General features: G+C 44.4%; 1 protein-coding gene across 1 annotated transcript in view; it reads right to left on the bottom strand.

The window, feature by feature from the left end:
* Nucleotides 1–16,067, bottom strand: part of PRMT8 (protein arginine methyltransferase 8) — a 98,856-nt gene that overhangs the window by 9,745 nt on the left and 73,044 nt on the right. Inside the window, exons 5-7 of the mRNA XM_077807407.1 lie at nucleotides 14,325–14,467; nucleotides 13,816–13,903; nucleotides 6,625–6,740 (exon numbers count right to left, since the gene is read on the bottom strand). Coding sequence (XP_077663533.1) covers nucleotides 6,625–6,740; nucleotides 13,816–13,903; nucleotides 14,325–14,467 — 347 coding nt within the window. The remainder of the gene's footprint in view (nucleotides 1–6,624; nucleotides 6,741–13,815; nucleotides 13,904–14,324; nucleotides 14,468–16,067) is intronic.

The raw sequence follows: 16,067 nt of genomic DNA, 5'->3' as shown, positions 1-16,067 counted from the left end.
GAGTATCTGCCATGTGGAGGCACTGAATTATCTGTCACATGTTTATAAGTGGTATAAATGAAAACTGCCTGACTGCTTTAAAGTGCAGTACTTCTCTGAAAAAGTTATTCTGCATAAAAGGCATTGCAGAGGTTCTGCGTTTATTGTCTCTTAATAATGCCTTTCCAAATATGATTAATCTGCAAGTAAAAATATTTTTTAACTGCCATCCCTGCAAACCCACCAGCGATGTCCTTCTCCCTTATTATCACAGGGTACTGATGGCTTTCACCCAAAAAGAAGTAGCAATTTTGGATGCATCAATTTTTGAGTGTCTGACTTGAGACAACTTTAAAGGGTCTGATTTGCAGAGAATGCTGAGCATCTGCTCTGTGTAAATCAGACCCTAAAAAGGGTCTCCAGGGGGGACCCAAAAACTTAGGCACCCAAAACAACTAATCACTTTTCAAAATCTTAGCCAAAGACTCTGCAAGTCAAACTGAGCCTTCAGTGACAGCTGCAGTTCCATTGTCTTCAGTGGATTTGCAGATGTAACTGACTGGAACTTAGCATAAATTTTTTGTTGTTGTTGTTGAAGAAAGACTAGAATCCAGCTCTCCCTCTCTGAGCTGCATTGGCTCTGCAGGGTGAAGCAGAATCAAAATCAATAAAAGAAATTATTTTGTCAGCAAAGTTAGTAAAAATGTCTCTGGAAATCTACAGGGAACAAAAATACTGGTAAGGGGGTGCCAATTTTACAGTCATTTTTTCAGAGCAGAACCATACTTTAATTTGCCATGCAGAGTAGGAGATTAAAAAAAAACTGGTATTGATTAATTTGTACAATTTTGTACTGACTCAATCCCTGTTCTTAACCTCCATTTCAGCTGCCACAAATTCCTATACTAGATGTGTGTCCTGCTTCTCAGTCAAAATCCCAGGTGGCTGAATGCTAATGTTGCATAAAATTAGATGGAAAAGTCATGCTCCTCCACATTTCTCTCCAAATTATTCAAAAATGGGGCATAATTGAGCACAAGGCTGGTCCAAGAGCCCTTAATTGTAATAAAGTGTTAAACTGAGAAACAGTAAGAGTGATAAACACAGCAGCTATCTATCTCGGATCAGATTGTGGCTGGGGGCCTGTGGAGAAGCACAGAGGGAAATAGGGGCATAAGGAACCTCCTCTGCTATGTGTCCCACTCAGTTCTTGTATGCACGAGTGTGGAAGATTTGGTTTCTGCCACAAGTGGCACTAGTCACCTCAAGAGTGCGTGATGGGTGTGAGAGTAAATAGAGGGGAAGGAGCAGGAATCACCCTCCCAAACTTTCAGCTTGGAGAGCAGGGGACAGCAATGCCTCCCCCTCCCCTCAGCCCCTGAGCTTTTGGCTGGCTGTGGAGAGGAGGCTGCAGAGCAGGAAAGAAGGAGAGTCTGAGGGTGCTTTGTACAGCTACCTCAGTGCTCTGCAGGGGAGAAAGTAACCTAAAGGACTTACCGGTACTGGAGTCCTGAGCAGGGGCATGGCCTCCACCAGAAGAGGCAGGGCCTTTAAATCACCCGCGGAACTACCAGCTGCTGAGGCGGCTGGGAGCCCCGGGGCTCAGGGGTGATTTAAAGGGTCCGGGACTCCAGCTGCCACTACCGCAGAGGAGCTCCAGGCCCTTTAAATTGTTGATGGAGCCTTGCCGCCGGGCTCCAGCAGTGCTTTAAAGGGCCCAGGGCTCCGGCTGCTGCGGGGAGCCCCGGGCCCTTTAAATCATCGCAGGAGCCCCGCCGCTGGGGCTCTGGCAGCGGGGCTCGGACGGGGCTTTAAAGGGCCCAGTCTCCCCGCAGCAGCAGGAGCGCCAGGCCCTTTGCAGCTGTGGCTCCTTTCCTACCTGGGGTCCTCCCTTACCAGCTCTGCAGGAGAGAAGAAGCCTGGCCAGGACAAGAGGGTGCAGCACTGGCTGATAGCAGTTTCTCCTTTCACTTCTACCTCCCCCTGCCAGACACACCCCCTTTGGTAGTACAGACAGGAGGAGTGCAGCTATGAGGGGAATTAGAGGAAAGGAAGATGGCAGGATTTTGGAAGAGGGAAAGAGAACAGGGCAGGAGGCAGTTTGGAGAAGAAAGAATGAAGTGTTTGGGGATGAGGGTGGAGAGTGAGGTGAGATTGAATGGGGGATTCATGGAGAGGAGAAACTGGAATCTGGGAGAGGAAGAGAGAGGTGGTGTGGAGGAAGAGGAAGGAGACTTGAGGAGTTTGGAGGAAGGAGAGGAGTCAGAAAAGATTTCACAAAGAGGGGTCTAGAGGGGAAGGAGAAGAAAGTAGGGAGTGGAGGCGCAGCATGCTGTCTGAAGATGATTACAGGATGGAAGCCAGGCAAAGGTGGTACCACAGCAAGAGAAGTGGAAGACAGCCAAAGTAGGTGCTGTGGGTCTTGTTTTTATTTTTAAGAGGAGTGGGGAGAAAGGAACTTGTGTTGGGACCCTTCTCGAGTTGTCTCCTGGTGTTGAAGGGGAATGGTTCAGTCCTGGTGTTGAAGGGGAATGGTTCAGTCCCTCCCACAGACTCCTTGGGGCAAAATCACTCTTGCAGCGTGGGGATACGGGCAGAAGCGCATTTGGCACGTGGCCAAACTCCCTAGGCTCTTAGAGGCATTGTGCTTCCTTCAGGCTCATTGCTTCCCAGAGCCCTCTCTGGGGATATGTGGCTCCATGCAGAAAGTATTGTGCTCCTGCCCTCTGAAAATCAGGTCCCCCTTTTGGACAACCCAAAAATGGACACACCACAGATCATGAGACACTTGAAAACACAAGCCAGGTTTTTTGTTCCCACTGCGTACTCTCATGGTTCGGTACCCCAGTGTGTGTTTTAGGCATTAGCCCCTGCATGAGGAAGACCTGCTGAAAAGGCTGTTTATGTAGACTATGGGTTCTCAACCAGATGTCATGACCCTCAAGAGGTTGTGAACAGGTCCTGGGGGTCATGACAACCTACCTTATCTTTATGAGTAGATGGGAGATAAGCCTCAAAACTGCTGTGGGTTCCCAAAACTTTTTTATGGAGTCAGCATATGGAGAGCCACCTTCTCAGTCTGCTTGCACCCATATTTGTTCAGCCAGCCTTTTACTACAGTTTCTTAAGGGTTTTTTTAGATTTAAAATCTCATAGAATATTAGGGTTGGAAGAGTCCTCAGGATGTCATCTAGTCCAACCCCCTGCTGAAAGCAGGACCAATCCCCAACTAATCAGACATCACACAGGAAACAGTTCGCTAAATATACCCATATATAAAGCCCACCTTGACACCTGCTGTGTTCTCACTGAGCAGATTGTGAGTTCAACAACTACTTTAGGGCAAGAGTCTGAGACCTTTACTCACATTGAGTAGTACCTGACTTAGCTATTAGTTCCACTGATTCCAATGGCACTATTATAGAATAATATACATAATATATAATAATTATACATATATATATGTATAATTACATAATAATTACACATATATACATATATATAATAATATATTATATGAATAATATCTTCAACGTAAGGGTGGAAAAATCAGGCCCTTAGATAGTCTAGCGTGGCTTCTACTAAGCATGTTATGCTTAGAGCCCTACCAAATTCACGGTCCATTTTGGTGAATTTCACAGTCATAGGATTTTTTAAATCATAAATGTCATAATTTCAGCTATTTAAATCTGACACTTCACAGTGTTGTAATTGTAGGTTTCCTGACCCAAAAAGGAATGGGGGGAGGGGAGAGTAGCAAGGTTATGGTAGGGGAGGTTGCGGTACTGCTACCCTTATTTCTGCGCTGCGGCTGGCGACGGCGCTGTCTTCAGAGGTCGGCAGCTGGAGAGCAGTGACTGTTGGCTGGGAGCCCAGCTCTGGAGGCAGAGCCACCACCAGCAGAAGTAAGGATGGCACAGTATGGTATTGCCACCCTTACTGCTGCCTGCAGAGTTGGGCCCTCGTCAGCCGCTGCCACTCTCCAGCCACCCAGCTCTGAAGGCAGCAGTGCAGAAATAAGGGTGGCAATACCGTGACCCAATTAAAATAACCTTGTGACCCCCCCCCAACTCTCTTTGGGGTCAGGACCCACAATTTGAGAAACGCTGGTCTCCCCCTGTGAAATCTGTATAGTACAGGGTAAAAGCACACAAAAGACAAGATTTCAGGGGGGGAGGGGGGAAGACCAGATTTCATGGTCCGTGATGTGTTTTTCATGGCCCTGAATTTGACAGGGCCCTAGTTATGCTGTAAAATTTCCTTGGGGGACTAAAGCTTGCCCTCAGGTTATTGACACTGTTTCCCCAGGTGGGGGCACTATTCATTGATTCTAAAATCTGCTAAACCCTGCTGAATGCATGATGCCTGCTGCTCAGAAGGCATGGTCCTCATGACAGATGCAAGTGGGTGGACTCTCTCAGAGGAAGGTGTTATATAAGGAAGAAACATTTGTAATGTTAGGTGAATGTAGAATTTATTGCACCTTATGTTTTGAAAATAAGCAGTTAAATTTAAGACCACTCCAGAAAACTTCATAGAAGGGGTGTTCGTTTTCTTTCTAAGGGCTTGTCTTCACTGCAGTGTTGACTCAATGTATAACTTAAGTGTTGCCCACAGCTCTACTCCTGTGCGCACACACAGATCTCTAGCTCAAACTACGTGGTGCTTTAAACTCAAGCTAGCGGGCCTGTCTGGGGATGTGGGTTGAAGCCTGAGAGCTGCTGAAACCGAGTTAGTAATACGCTGGGGACTCACCTACTCTGTGCTGCTAATCCAAACACTCTGGGCAGCTAAATGGAGAGGCATTAACTGGAGTGTAGAAAATTCTAGCTAACATTGGAGTGAAAAGCCTTAGGACAGTGGGTTTGTTGCTACTTCTTACTCCCCCTCTCCAGTACTAGCTTGCATAGCACAAACTTGAATAGGAGCAAATTTAAGACCAGCAACTCAGTCTGTCTTTCTATACCCTGTTGACTTCAATGAGTTTTTGCTAAAGGTTTTAGATTTGGGCCAACTGTCACATGGTACCAAGGAAATCAAGCTATTCAACCATATGTTCTTGCACTATATATCCATCATTTGTTTAGTTCATTTAAAGTTCATTTTAGAGTTATATTCCATCTTAACTATCGTGTGTGCAGTAGCCTATTTAGCTAACTTTGTTTCCTGTGTGCTGTGATTTTAAATATCTAAGGCCTGTGCTTTCTACAAAGGTGGCCAGCCATCTCATGTTCAGCTGAGTGCAGATACAGCAATGCACACGCTGTGCTCCTGCATACAGCTTTTACTTTTGTTCCTTCCTGTTTTCATAATCTGAAATATTATTCAGATTTAAGTAATCTGTTTGCTCTTTGTTTATAGAAATACCCAGTACGTTGCCTCTAGCCAGCCAGAGATACAGATAACAATAGGGAAAGTAGAATTGGTTCATGCAAACCATTGCTCATGCAAGTAGAATTTATTCATGCAAGTAGCCCTATTGAACTCCCTGGGACTATTCATGGGAATAAGGACTACAAGGATCAGCCCTAAAAAATGGGAATTCGAGAACTTCTATGCCATGTGTTATACAGAAGTTCCAACTATATGATCACAGAGGTCCCTTCTAGCCTAAGGACATCTCTTCACTAGTAATGTTAAAGCTCTCCCAGCATTATAAAAAAAACCCACCTCCATGAGGGGAATAGCTACCTGCGCCGGGCACGCAGCGCTGGTGCACGGTCTACACTGCCACTTCACAGTGCTGAAACTTGCAGCGCTCAGGGGGTTATTTTTTTCACACCCCTGAGCGAGAAAGTTGCAGCGCTGTAAAGTGGTAGCGTAGAAAAGGCCTTAGAATCTATGAACTATCATGGATTCTCAACCTGGGGTTGTGAACAGTCGTCAGTGGGTTGTGACCACCCTGCCCTTCACATATTGCTAAATAGGAGCTGGGTCACAGCTATATCCAAGCTAGACGGGAGAAGAGTGCTGGGAGGTTCCAGTATGAAAAAGAGTGAGAACTTGGCTACAGAAATCATGTTGACAATTTAAGGCCAAATGCAGATCTCATACACTGGGGTAAAACTGGAGTTATTCCAGCAGAGTTAATATCATCTGGTGCCTTAATCTTTTCACTGTAACTTGAATCCATTTAACACCTCTCCCCAGTGGCTTTTCATCTCAAATTTGCAATATCTGTTCACAGGGAGGAAGAACAATTAAAATGCATATCTAAATATATACAATGTCTCCATTTATCCAGTACTTGCACTAATTACCCCCTCCCCCCCAAAAAAAGATTTATATTTAATTTGTGCGAGTTTGAAGGTATGTTTGGAGATCCATTTATAGCAGCAGCCAGATGAGCACAAAATCCCACTCTCAGGTGACATCTCCCAATTTGGGTAGTACCATATGTGATCAAGGTATTAGTATTCATGTTTAGCTGAGCTGATGACACCCGACATGAGCAACATGCTTATACTGAATATTATGAAAACTAAGATTATTTTCCCTCTTAGTTTTATCACATTCCATACTGATGGTATCTGCAGCTTGTTAGCAGCCCCAAAAGATAGTGTTAAAGAAAAAATAATGCATCTCCAAAGAATGCCACAGTACGTGTTAAGCGTTCACATTTAAGTACATTTGGAATTACCAAACCTTTATTAAACACGCATTGGTCACCACTTGCTTTGGATCTACTATGTCGACCAAGGGCTCCTTCATGGCAACATCTCTAATACAGGTCATGTCGAAGCCATACACATTCTCCCACCCTGTCAATGCAAATGGATGTGTCAAAGGTGAGAAGTAATACAAAACAAATAAATAAATCTTTTTCACTTTGCATAGCTGCTTCTGTTCCAGAATCTCAAAGCATTTCACAACCGATTAGTTAACTTTCACAGCACCCCTGTTAAATAGGTAAGTGGCATTATCTCCATTTTGCAGATAAGGCACAGGAAGATCAAGGCAAACAATTTCAAATGTGGCCTCTTGTTTTGGGTTCCCCAATAATTAAGACACCCAAGAGTCCTTGTGGCACCTTAGAGACTAACAAATTTATTTGGGCATAAGCTTTTGTGGGATATAGCCCACTTCATCAGATGCATGGAGTGAAAAATACAGTAAGCTGGTATAAATATACAGCACATGAAAAGATGGGAGTTGCCTTACCAAGTTGTCTTACCAAATCTTTTCATGTGCTATATATTTTTACTGGTACAGACTAACATGGCTACCCCTCTGAAACCAAGATCAGTGGCACTTTTAAAGACTGAGGTATTTAAATGGGTTGCCCAAAATCACACAGCAAGTCAGCCAAATTGTTGTGAATAGAACTCAGTAATCCATTCCTGGATCCTTGTCCCTTGCTCTGACTTCTAGATAACATTTAATCTCGTAGGCCCTGATCCTGCAAAAACATGATCCTATCCTGTCAGTGAACTAGTCATGAGAGTAAAGTTATGCATATCTTTAAGTGTTTGGAGGATCAAGACCTTAATGCAAGTACATCATGACAGATTGCCTTCTAAAAAGCTTGCAAGCTGAGTTGAGCTCACTGGGTATTTGAACTGTTCTGATGACTGTACCAGTAAGTGCCTTTTATCTTGCTGAGTTTCCTTCTTTGAACAAATGATCCCCTAGGGGGAAAGTACACTGGCTCTGCTCTTATGGTTGACATTTCTTTGTGAAAAAATACAAAGAACTGTTACATTTTTGGATTTGTTTTTTTAAACCAAACTCACATTACACCCTCCTGAACCAGATGAGTCAAATTCCATTAAACCGCAATGCCCCATTAAAAGTCTAAACTAAAAGTTACAAAAGTCATGTGGGCTGCAGTATGTACTGGGTAGATGAATGGCTGGAAAAGTACTTTGAGCATTTAAAAATATTATTATGCATGAGAACAAGCGAGATAAATTGGCAAACCATGGTAGGGAGCAGATTTGCAAAAGCTTCTCCTCTCAGAGCACAGCAGTTGAGTTCTTGGAATTCCCAGCAGGGACAGAATTGGCAGCAATAGTAAAAGGTCTGTAAGTATGATTCTAAATTGCAACATATTTGGCAAAGATTCTTTGGTAATGGTTTCCTTTGATGGGGCTGTCAACTTGCCCACATTTTGGGAGGTGGGGGTGACCCTGCAAATCTTTTTTCTTTTTCCACCCTCTTGTTGTTATTTCTATCCTTACTCACCCAGTATTGGTGTGTTTTCTGAAAGCCCCAGCTCCTTGAGTCACGTTACTATAGGAGAATCTCAGCTTTCATTTTAAGTGCCAAGTTTATAGCCCTCATGGTTCCATAAAAAAAGCCGGAAAATATGAATCCTAAAGGATCACAGATCAGAAAGCAAATACTCCCTTTCCCCCCAAAAATAATTATTCTTAAACCAATTTCATGATTTGGGGCGGGGGCGTGATTTCTGAACATCTTCTGAAACACCCATCATTGCATTTCACATGTGAGAAACTCTGGTTCCCATCCCAAGAAGAACAAAGTAATGGGGAGAAATAAAAGTAAAGTGAGATACTAGGGAGGAGTTAGAGGGGAGAGAATAGTGAGGTGGGAGAAGAGATTGGGACAGAAAGGAGTAAAGAAGACAGAGCAAAAAGCTGGTAGTATAAATAAGGAAGAAAGGTGATATCAGAAAAGAAAAGTGTTTTGAAGGAAAATGGGCTTGCAGGGGTGTGGGAGGGCAAGAGAACCAGACACATTTAAAAGGGATGAAAAAATGTACAGACCAATAAATCAGGGGGAAACAAGGACACTGAATATGCCTGAAGAAAAGACATCGAGATATAGAAGGGAAAGTAGAAAACAGGATAGAAAGAGAGGGTAAAAAAGTGGGAGAGTGCTTTTTTGGGTGACAGGAAGCAGGTTTTGTTATTTTACATGAAGTGTCCTTCATACAGCATTTTGTAACTATGATTTTATGGGATTTTGTCTGCTTCTGCAACCAAAAAAAAAAATCTGAAAATATTCCTGACTTTGGACAAAGAGGAGATGACAATTCACTTTGGATGTTATAGATCAGTAGTTCTCAACCAGGGGTATGTGTACGGTGACCAGGTGTCCGGTTTTTGACCGGAACACCCAGTCGACAAGGGATCCTGGTGGTTCCAGTCAGAACCACTGACTGGGCTCTTGACTGTCCAGTTGGCAGCATTGCGTGACGCGGCTGGCAGGCTCCCTGCTAGCCTCCGCGTCACGTGGCTCCCGGGAAGCAGCCAGCATGTCCGGCTCCTATGCTTAGGGGCGGCCGGGGGGGGGTCTGCTTACTGCCCTGCCCGCAGGCGCAGCTCCCATTAGCAGGGTCAGGGCAGGGGCCAAACTTGCGCGACTCATGAACGCTCAGCAGGTGGCTTTGAGGGGTCATGGCGCATGCCTCTCCCACTGCTACTGGCCCACTTCTCCTCGCGCTTCTCCTGTGGCTGGGCTCGAGCTGCGGCGCGTGCCCTGTAGAGAACCATGATCGGTCACCCCATCGCCAGCACTTAGGAGTTCAAGGTATGTATCCCTGTCTCCGAGTGCTGGGAATGGGGCTGCTGGAGGGGAGGGGAGGAGAATGAGACAAACCCAGTGCCTGGCCCAGCCACCTCAGGGAATTGGGGAGAGGCCCGGCCCAGCACTGCCTCCGCCCTGGCAGCACCGCCCCCCACCCCCCCAGCCTGGGACAGTCCTCCTGAGTCCACCACTGGCCCCAGCAGCCCCAGACTCTGGGCAACTCCTCCCCACCAAGCCCTGCACCCCCATCCCCCTCACTGCATCCCTCCCTGTCCCAACCCGCCACACCCCCATCCCCCCATCACTGCATCTCTCTCTGTCCCACCCCGCACCCCCCTCCCTGCATCTCTCCCCCATCCCATCCCGCCCTGCCCTCCACCCCTACCCATCCCATCCCTGTACCCCTTACAGTGCTCTCCCACCCATCTCTCCACCTCCCAGAGCTGCCCACCATGTCCCTCACCCACTACAGCCCTGCACCTCATTCACCTCCATACTCTGCTGCATTCCCATTATGTCCCTATACACCCCTATGACCCCCACAGCCTCATGTACCTGTAACCTTATGTCTCCCCTGCATCCCCGTTCACCCCCCTTGCCCTGCCATGCCCCTTCCTTTCTCCTTCACTGTTCACTCTCACCCCCACCCTACTCTTGTCCTTGGTCTCTTTCCCTTCCCATCCTCTCTCCTCCACCACCACCCCAGCATCTTTTCCCCTCTAGCCCACCCTCCTCCCTTCCCAGCTGTGTGATTTAGGCAGCCCCTGGAAGAGGGGAGTCCTCCCGGGCAATATCATAATCAGAGAGAGAAAATAAAAAGGCAATAAAACTAGACAGTAAAACTTAGCCAGCAGCCCGGGGCCCAGGCAGAGCAGAGCCTTCTCAGTGCCAGGCGACCAGCCTCCGGCCCCTTTGCTCTGGTGCTCAACCTTCATGCCGGGCACAGCAGCATTGCAGCCCCCTGGGCGAGGGGCCCGCAAGCCTGGGAAGTCTTCTACAGTTAAGGTGACCAAGTGACAGTAAGAGGGGGGATGGAGTGAACTGGGGACAGGGCCTCGGGAAGGGGCAGGGCTGGGGGCGGGGCAAGGGGGTTTGGTTTTCTGGAATTAGAAAGTTGGCAACCCTAGGTATGCATACCCCTGTGGGTACACAGAGGTCTTCTGGGGGGTACATCAACTCATCTAGCTATTTGCCTAATTGTACAACAGGCTACATAAAGAGCACTAGCAAAGTCAGTGCAAACTAAAATTTCATACAATGACTTGTTCATACTGCTCTATATGCTATACACTGAAATGTGAGTACAATGTTTATATTCCAATTAATTTATTTTATAATTATGTGGTAAAAATGAGAACGGAAGCAATTTTTCAGTAACAGTGTGCTGTGACACTTTTGAATTTTTATGTCTGATTTTGTAAGCAAGTAGTTTTTAAGTGAGGTGAAACTTGGGGTATGCAAAACAAATCAGACTCCTGCAAGGGGTACAGTAGTCTGGAAAGATTGAGAGCCACTGCTATAGATGACCTTTGTAATAGGCCCAATCCTGAATCCTATTTGTGGTGCTAATGACTCCCATTGAGCTCAGTGGGAGTTACTTGTATCCTTTGATGGAAGAACAAGGCCCCCCCAAGACTGCACTTAAGTCAGAAAAATCAAGACACTTTTTTTGGGGGGGAGGGGGGATTTGTCAAGTTGTTAGACTGGGATGAAGCCGATAAGGAGGAATTGTGTGTGTGCATCTGACTGGTGATTGAGCCCACTGGTTCTCTTCCAAGCTCCTATATACCACATGGCCCTAATGAGTAGAGCTGGTTGGAAATTTTCCAGTGAAACTTCTTTTTGCCAGAAAAGGTCTTTGCAGCCAAAATAAAAATTTCTATGAAAATTTTTTCGTAAATGTTCATGTAGTTTTTTAAAACCTTATTGAAAACTTTTGTTTTGGTGGGGGGGGGGAACTCACTCTTGCTTTTTTAATTTGCTACCCTCTTTTTTCAAGTAAAATTATGGTTTTCCCCGTCAAAATGAAATGAACAATTATGTTTAGAAACTTTTTTCATAAATACATTTTGGACAAATAAAATTCATTTTTCAAAAATGTGAAATATATATTTTTGACCAGCTGTACCAATAAGCTTTCACAGTTACAGTGGTGGCCACTTGTAAAGATTTCAAGTTCCCTTGCAAACTGTTAACGTTATAGCTGTACTCACTATGCTGAGAATAGGGAAATATATTTGCTTTCCATAACAAACACTCTGTATAACTTTTCATGAGTGATATACCCAGATAGTTGGATGCTAATATCTAAACTGTACTGTTAAATCTATTCACCTTAGAATCATAGAATATCAGGGTTGGAAGGAACCTCAGGAGATCATCTAGTCCAACCCCCTGCTCAAAGCAGGACCAATCCCCAACTAAATCATCCCAGCCAGGGCTTTGTCAAGCCTGACCTTGAAAACCTCTAAGGAAGGAGATTCAACCACCTCCCTAGGTAACGCATTCCAGTGCTTCACAACCCTCCTAGTGAAAAAGTTTTTCCTAATATTCAACCTAAACCTCCCCAACTGCAACTTGAGACCATTACTTCTTGTTCTGTCATCTGGTATCACTGAGAACAGTCTAGATCCATCCTCTTAGGAACCCCCCTTCAGGTAGTTGAAAGCAGCTATCAAATCCCCCCTCATTCTTCTCTTCCGCAGACTAAACAATCCCAGTTCCCTCAGCCTCTCCTCATAAGTGACGTGCTCCAGCCCCCTAATCATTTTTGCTGCCCTCCGCTGGACTCTTTCCAATTTTTCCACATCCTTCTTGTAGTGTGGGGCCCAAAACTGGACACAGTACTCCAGATGAGGCCTCACCAACGTCAAATAGAGGGGAACGATCATGTCACTCGATCTGCTGGCAAGTGAAATTAAGGGCCACCTTAATTTGGGTTATTGCTGATTATGCACTGTATGTATCTTTTGCCTTTTAAAAACAAACTTTGTATTTATGGATAATCTAAGCACTATACCCAGATGTACAGAAACTCTTTTCTTAACCTGTGTATTATATAATTTTTTAACATGAGCTTTAATAAAAATTTTAAATTTCACCTGAGTGTTGCCTCTAGGCTACCACAACACTGCATACTTCTAGGCAGTCAAATGTGTAGATTTTTATGGTAATTGCTCTAGATAGCACAATGGAGTGATGCAGTTTTTAAAAAAATCCCAAACTCTAAAATCCAGAAAATTCATATTTAGGGAAGATTACAGGTAATTGGGGTTTTTTTGGAGGTGGGGGAACAATCAGACATTCAACCTACAACGTTGCTATTCATGTTTTTCCCCTGCCTCTTAATACAGTGTTCGATACTAATGAATTTTTCTTTGTGTTCATCTGGATATTGTATTTGTGACCTAGTGCCCACACTCCGTTAACTTTCTCAGCAGCTTCTCTTATAACAAGACTTTGCCAGAGGGGAGCTTGCAGCAGTGTGGCAGGATTGCTGCTCTCCTCGGGTGCAAATAAACACTGGATGATGTAAAACAAATACAGGACAAAGAATGGCACCCCACCACCACCATCTTCCTACTGCAAAAAATAGATTGAAATTCAAGGAGTGAGAGCTATGGCTTGATAGAATGTGACAGTGAAATCAGGGAGTGTTGTTATATAAACAGAAGGAGTTTGTTTCTCATCTCACTGACACAAGTCTAATTCAAGAGCAATTCAATTTAGTTCAATTGGCCTGATTCTGATCTCACACCTGGTTTACACTGGTGTCATTCCATTGACTTCAGTGCAGTTTCTCTTGATCTATGTCAGTTTAAGGAAGACCAGAATCAGGCTACAATAAAGATGTGCTTATGCAAAATGCTAATATCAGCAGGGGCAGTATGTATTTTCACAGCCACGGAGGCTGATAAAACCCCTAGCAAGCAATAGCTTTAACTTTTGGCCATATGCTCAACTGGTGTAAATCAGCCTAACTCCACTGAAGTCAACAGAGCTATGTTGATTTACACACCTGAAGATCCAGCCTATTAAAACGAACAGTCATTCTTAAAATGGCAGTGCATTTTCTCATTATTTCATGCAGTTTGCAAATAACACACCAAGTGTAAGAAAGCCACCTGAGGGTTTTGTCTTATCTAACCTCACACTAGTGTAAATCAGGAGTTACTCCAGTGAAGTCACACTGGTGTAAAATTAAGATAAAGTGAGAGGAGAATCATGTCCAATGTATCTATTTTAAACAGTCCAAAAGGCTACTCTATAACAATGTGAATGGGGAAATAAAAATATTTTCATGGAGTTGATCGCACAGGAGGAATGTATTAGACTTGTACTTACAGTGAATTTTGAAGTCCTTGTACTGTCTATCTTCAATTGCTATCACGTACAAAGCAGCCCGGTCTGGAAACATAAGCCCTCCAGGTTTCTGTTGATGAATTGTGGGGAAATGGATCTCGTAATCTATTCACCTGACAAAGACATCACATTTTGAACTGCACATACAAAAACCAGACAAGCACCCCCCGCATGCCTTTATTGTTCTCCTTCAGATTTTCACATCGGCTTTTAATATCTCAGAGATTCTTGCACCCTGCAGCAATGTTGTTAGATAAATAGAGTTGATTGGAATTGTACTAGCTGTCACTCAAAAGCAAAGCTTACCTTTAAAATTAAAGGTTTCCCCGTTTACTGAGCTCCCCATGCTAATCTTTCTAATAAAGCCTAAGAAAGGGCACTTGAACGTAACTGTGTCTTTTTGATGCTGGTGGTAGTAGGAGAGGAGAGCTTGCAACTGGAAAATAAATGACCAGACCTCCAGCAAGGAGTATGACATGCAGAGCACCTACCAGCCACTTGTCTCGTGCAAAGATGACTGTGTTTAGCATTGACTCATAGAAAAGACAGTAACCCATCCATTCACTGATGATGATGTCTACTTTATCCTCAGGCAGTTCAACTTCTTCCACTTTACCTTTAAATATTGTGATTACTGAAAAAAGAATCCAAAAGAAATATGTTTCACATAATAAAAGCCTGATTAAAAGTACCTCACTGGTGAATGTCATTCTACCCTTGCTTTTCATTTTGATTTAAATATATGGACCTGATTCGCCTCTCTCTGCAGTGTAGATCAGGAGTGACTCCACTCAAGTTCATGAAGTTACACGAATAAGAAATAAACCAGTATACGGGAGAAGTGGGTCAGGCCCATGCAGTATACAATAAACAGAGAATCATTAGGGTATGTCTGCAGTGCACACTCCTTTCGTCAGCATGTAGAGTGCATACACTATGTCCTGTGTCCTTCCCCACTCCCCCGCTAGCATGGGTATAATTACCAGTGCAGATGGTGTAAGGTGCTGCTTAGGCAAGTAGAGTAAAGACATGCCAGACCCTTAATGTATGCATCCTACATGGGGCTTTCTACATGCCCAAGCAGTGCCTTTCCCTGTTTTTAGCCTTGTAGTGTCCAGCTGCCTCCCTGCTGCTGGAGCCTGCTTTCCCCCACCACAAGGAGCTGCTGAAGCCTTTCCCTGCACAGGGAGCTACACACCATAGTGTGGATACAGCCTGATTTTCACTATGGCGTGTAGCCACATGTACGGGGTGCGGTGTAGATATACCCTTAGTAGCAATGTAAAGGGACGCTGTCAAGATAAACAACATTTATTTCAAAAAACATTCCTTACCTGTTACAATATCTTCGATTACCAGCCCTTTGGAAGTTGGCATATGTCTACGTCTTCAGTAGTGGGATGTAAAGAATTCACCCAAAACCCTGAATACACCCAACCTCAGGCTGTGTTTGATTTCTAGTACTATTTGGCAACTCATCAGCCCAAGTCCATCAACATTCATGGAGCTAGGAGCTGTCTGATCTCACATGGTTTTGCCATGTGTTTATCTTCGTTGACTTCAATGGAGTTACTCCTGATTTACATTGGTGCATGTCAATGAGATCTATATTGGGCATGTTGCAGTTTACACAGTTCTAGACCCATCCCCACTACTCTGCCCTCTCTCTCACAAGCACATTCCCTTGCCCCAACCTCAGTCTGTCCCTAGCTGCCTTTTTACAGACCATACCCAGCTCTGTCATAAGGGTTTCTGGAAGCACAAGATGTCTTCCACCCCCATCTTCCATCTTTGAAAATGCTAATATGTCCCTCACTGCCACTCCCAAATTCATCAAGGTCTTCAAGCTAGTAGGCAAGAAATGATTCAAACCTTCATCTCCACAAAGCAGCAGAAATGGGCAAACAATCCGACTCCTGGTATAGCAATTGTTCCACTAAACTTGGGATTATAGACAGACACCTCAAACATCTTACTACAATAACTAGAGAACTGTCTTGGATTCCATGCAGCTACCTTGTGCTAGGGATTATGGGGCAACTCAGCTAGTATAAAAATGTTAGGAAATTCAAGCCATTTAATAAGATGTTTCCTCACCTCTCAGCCCCAGGATCCTAAGGGTTAAACTGGAAAATATTTCTATGAGACAATTCTAATTTACTTTTTGCTTTTTATGTTGTTTTTAATTTCTTTGCTTGTCACCTTACCTTGAACAGTGAAATTTTGACTTGTTA

Source organism: Eretmochelys imbricata, chromosome 1 (genome assembly GCF_965152235.1).
Source record: "Eretmochelys imbricata isolate rEreImb1 chromosome 1, rEreImb1.hap1, whole genome shotgun sequence".
Classification (NCBI taxonomy): domain Eukaryota; kingdom Metazoa; phylum Chordata; order Testudines; family Cheloniidae; genus Eretmochelys; species Eretmochelys imbricata.
This window is presented reverse-complemented; position numbering and strand designations above follow the sequence as displayed.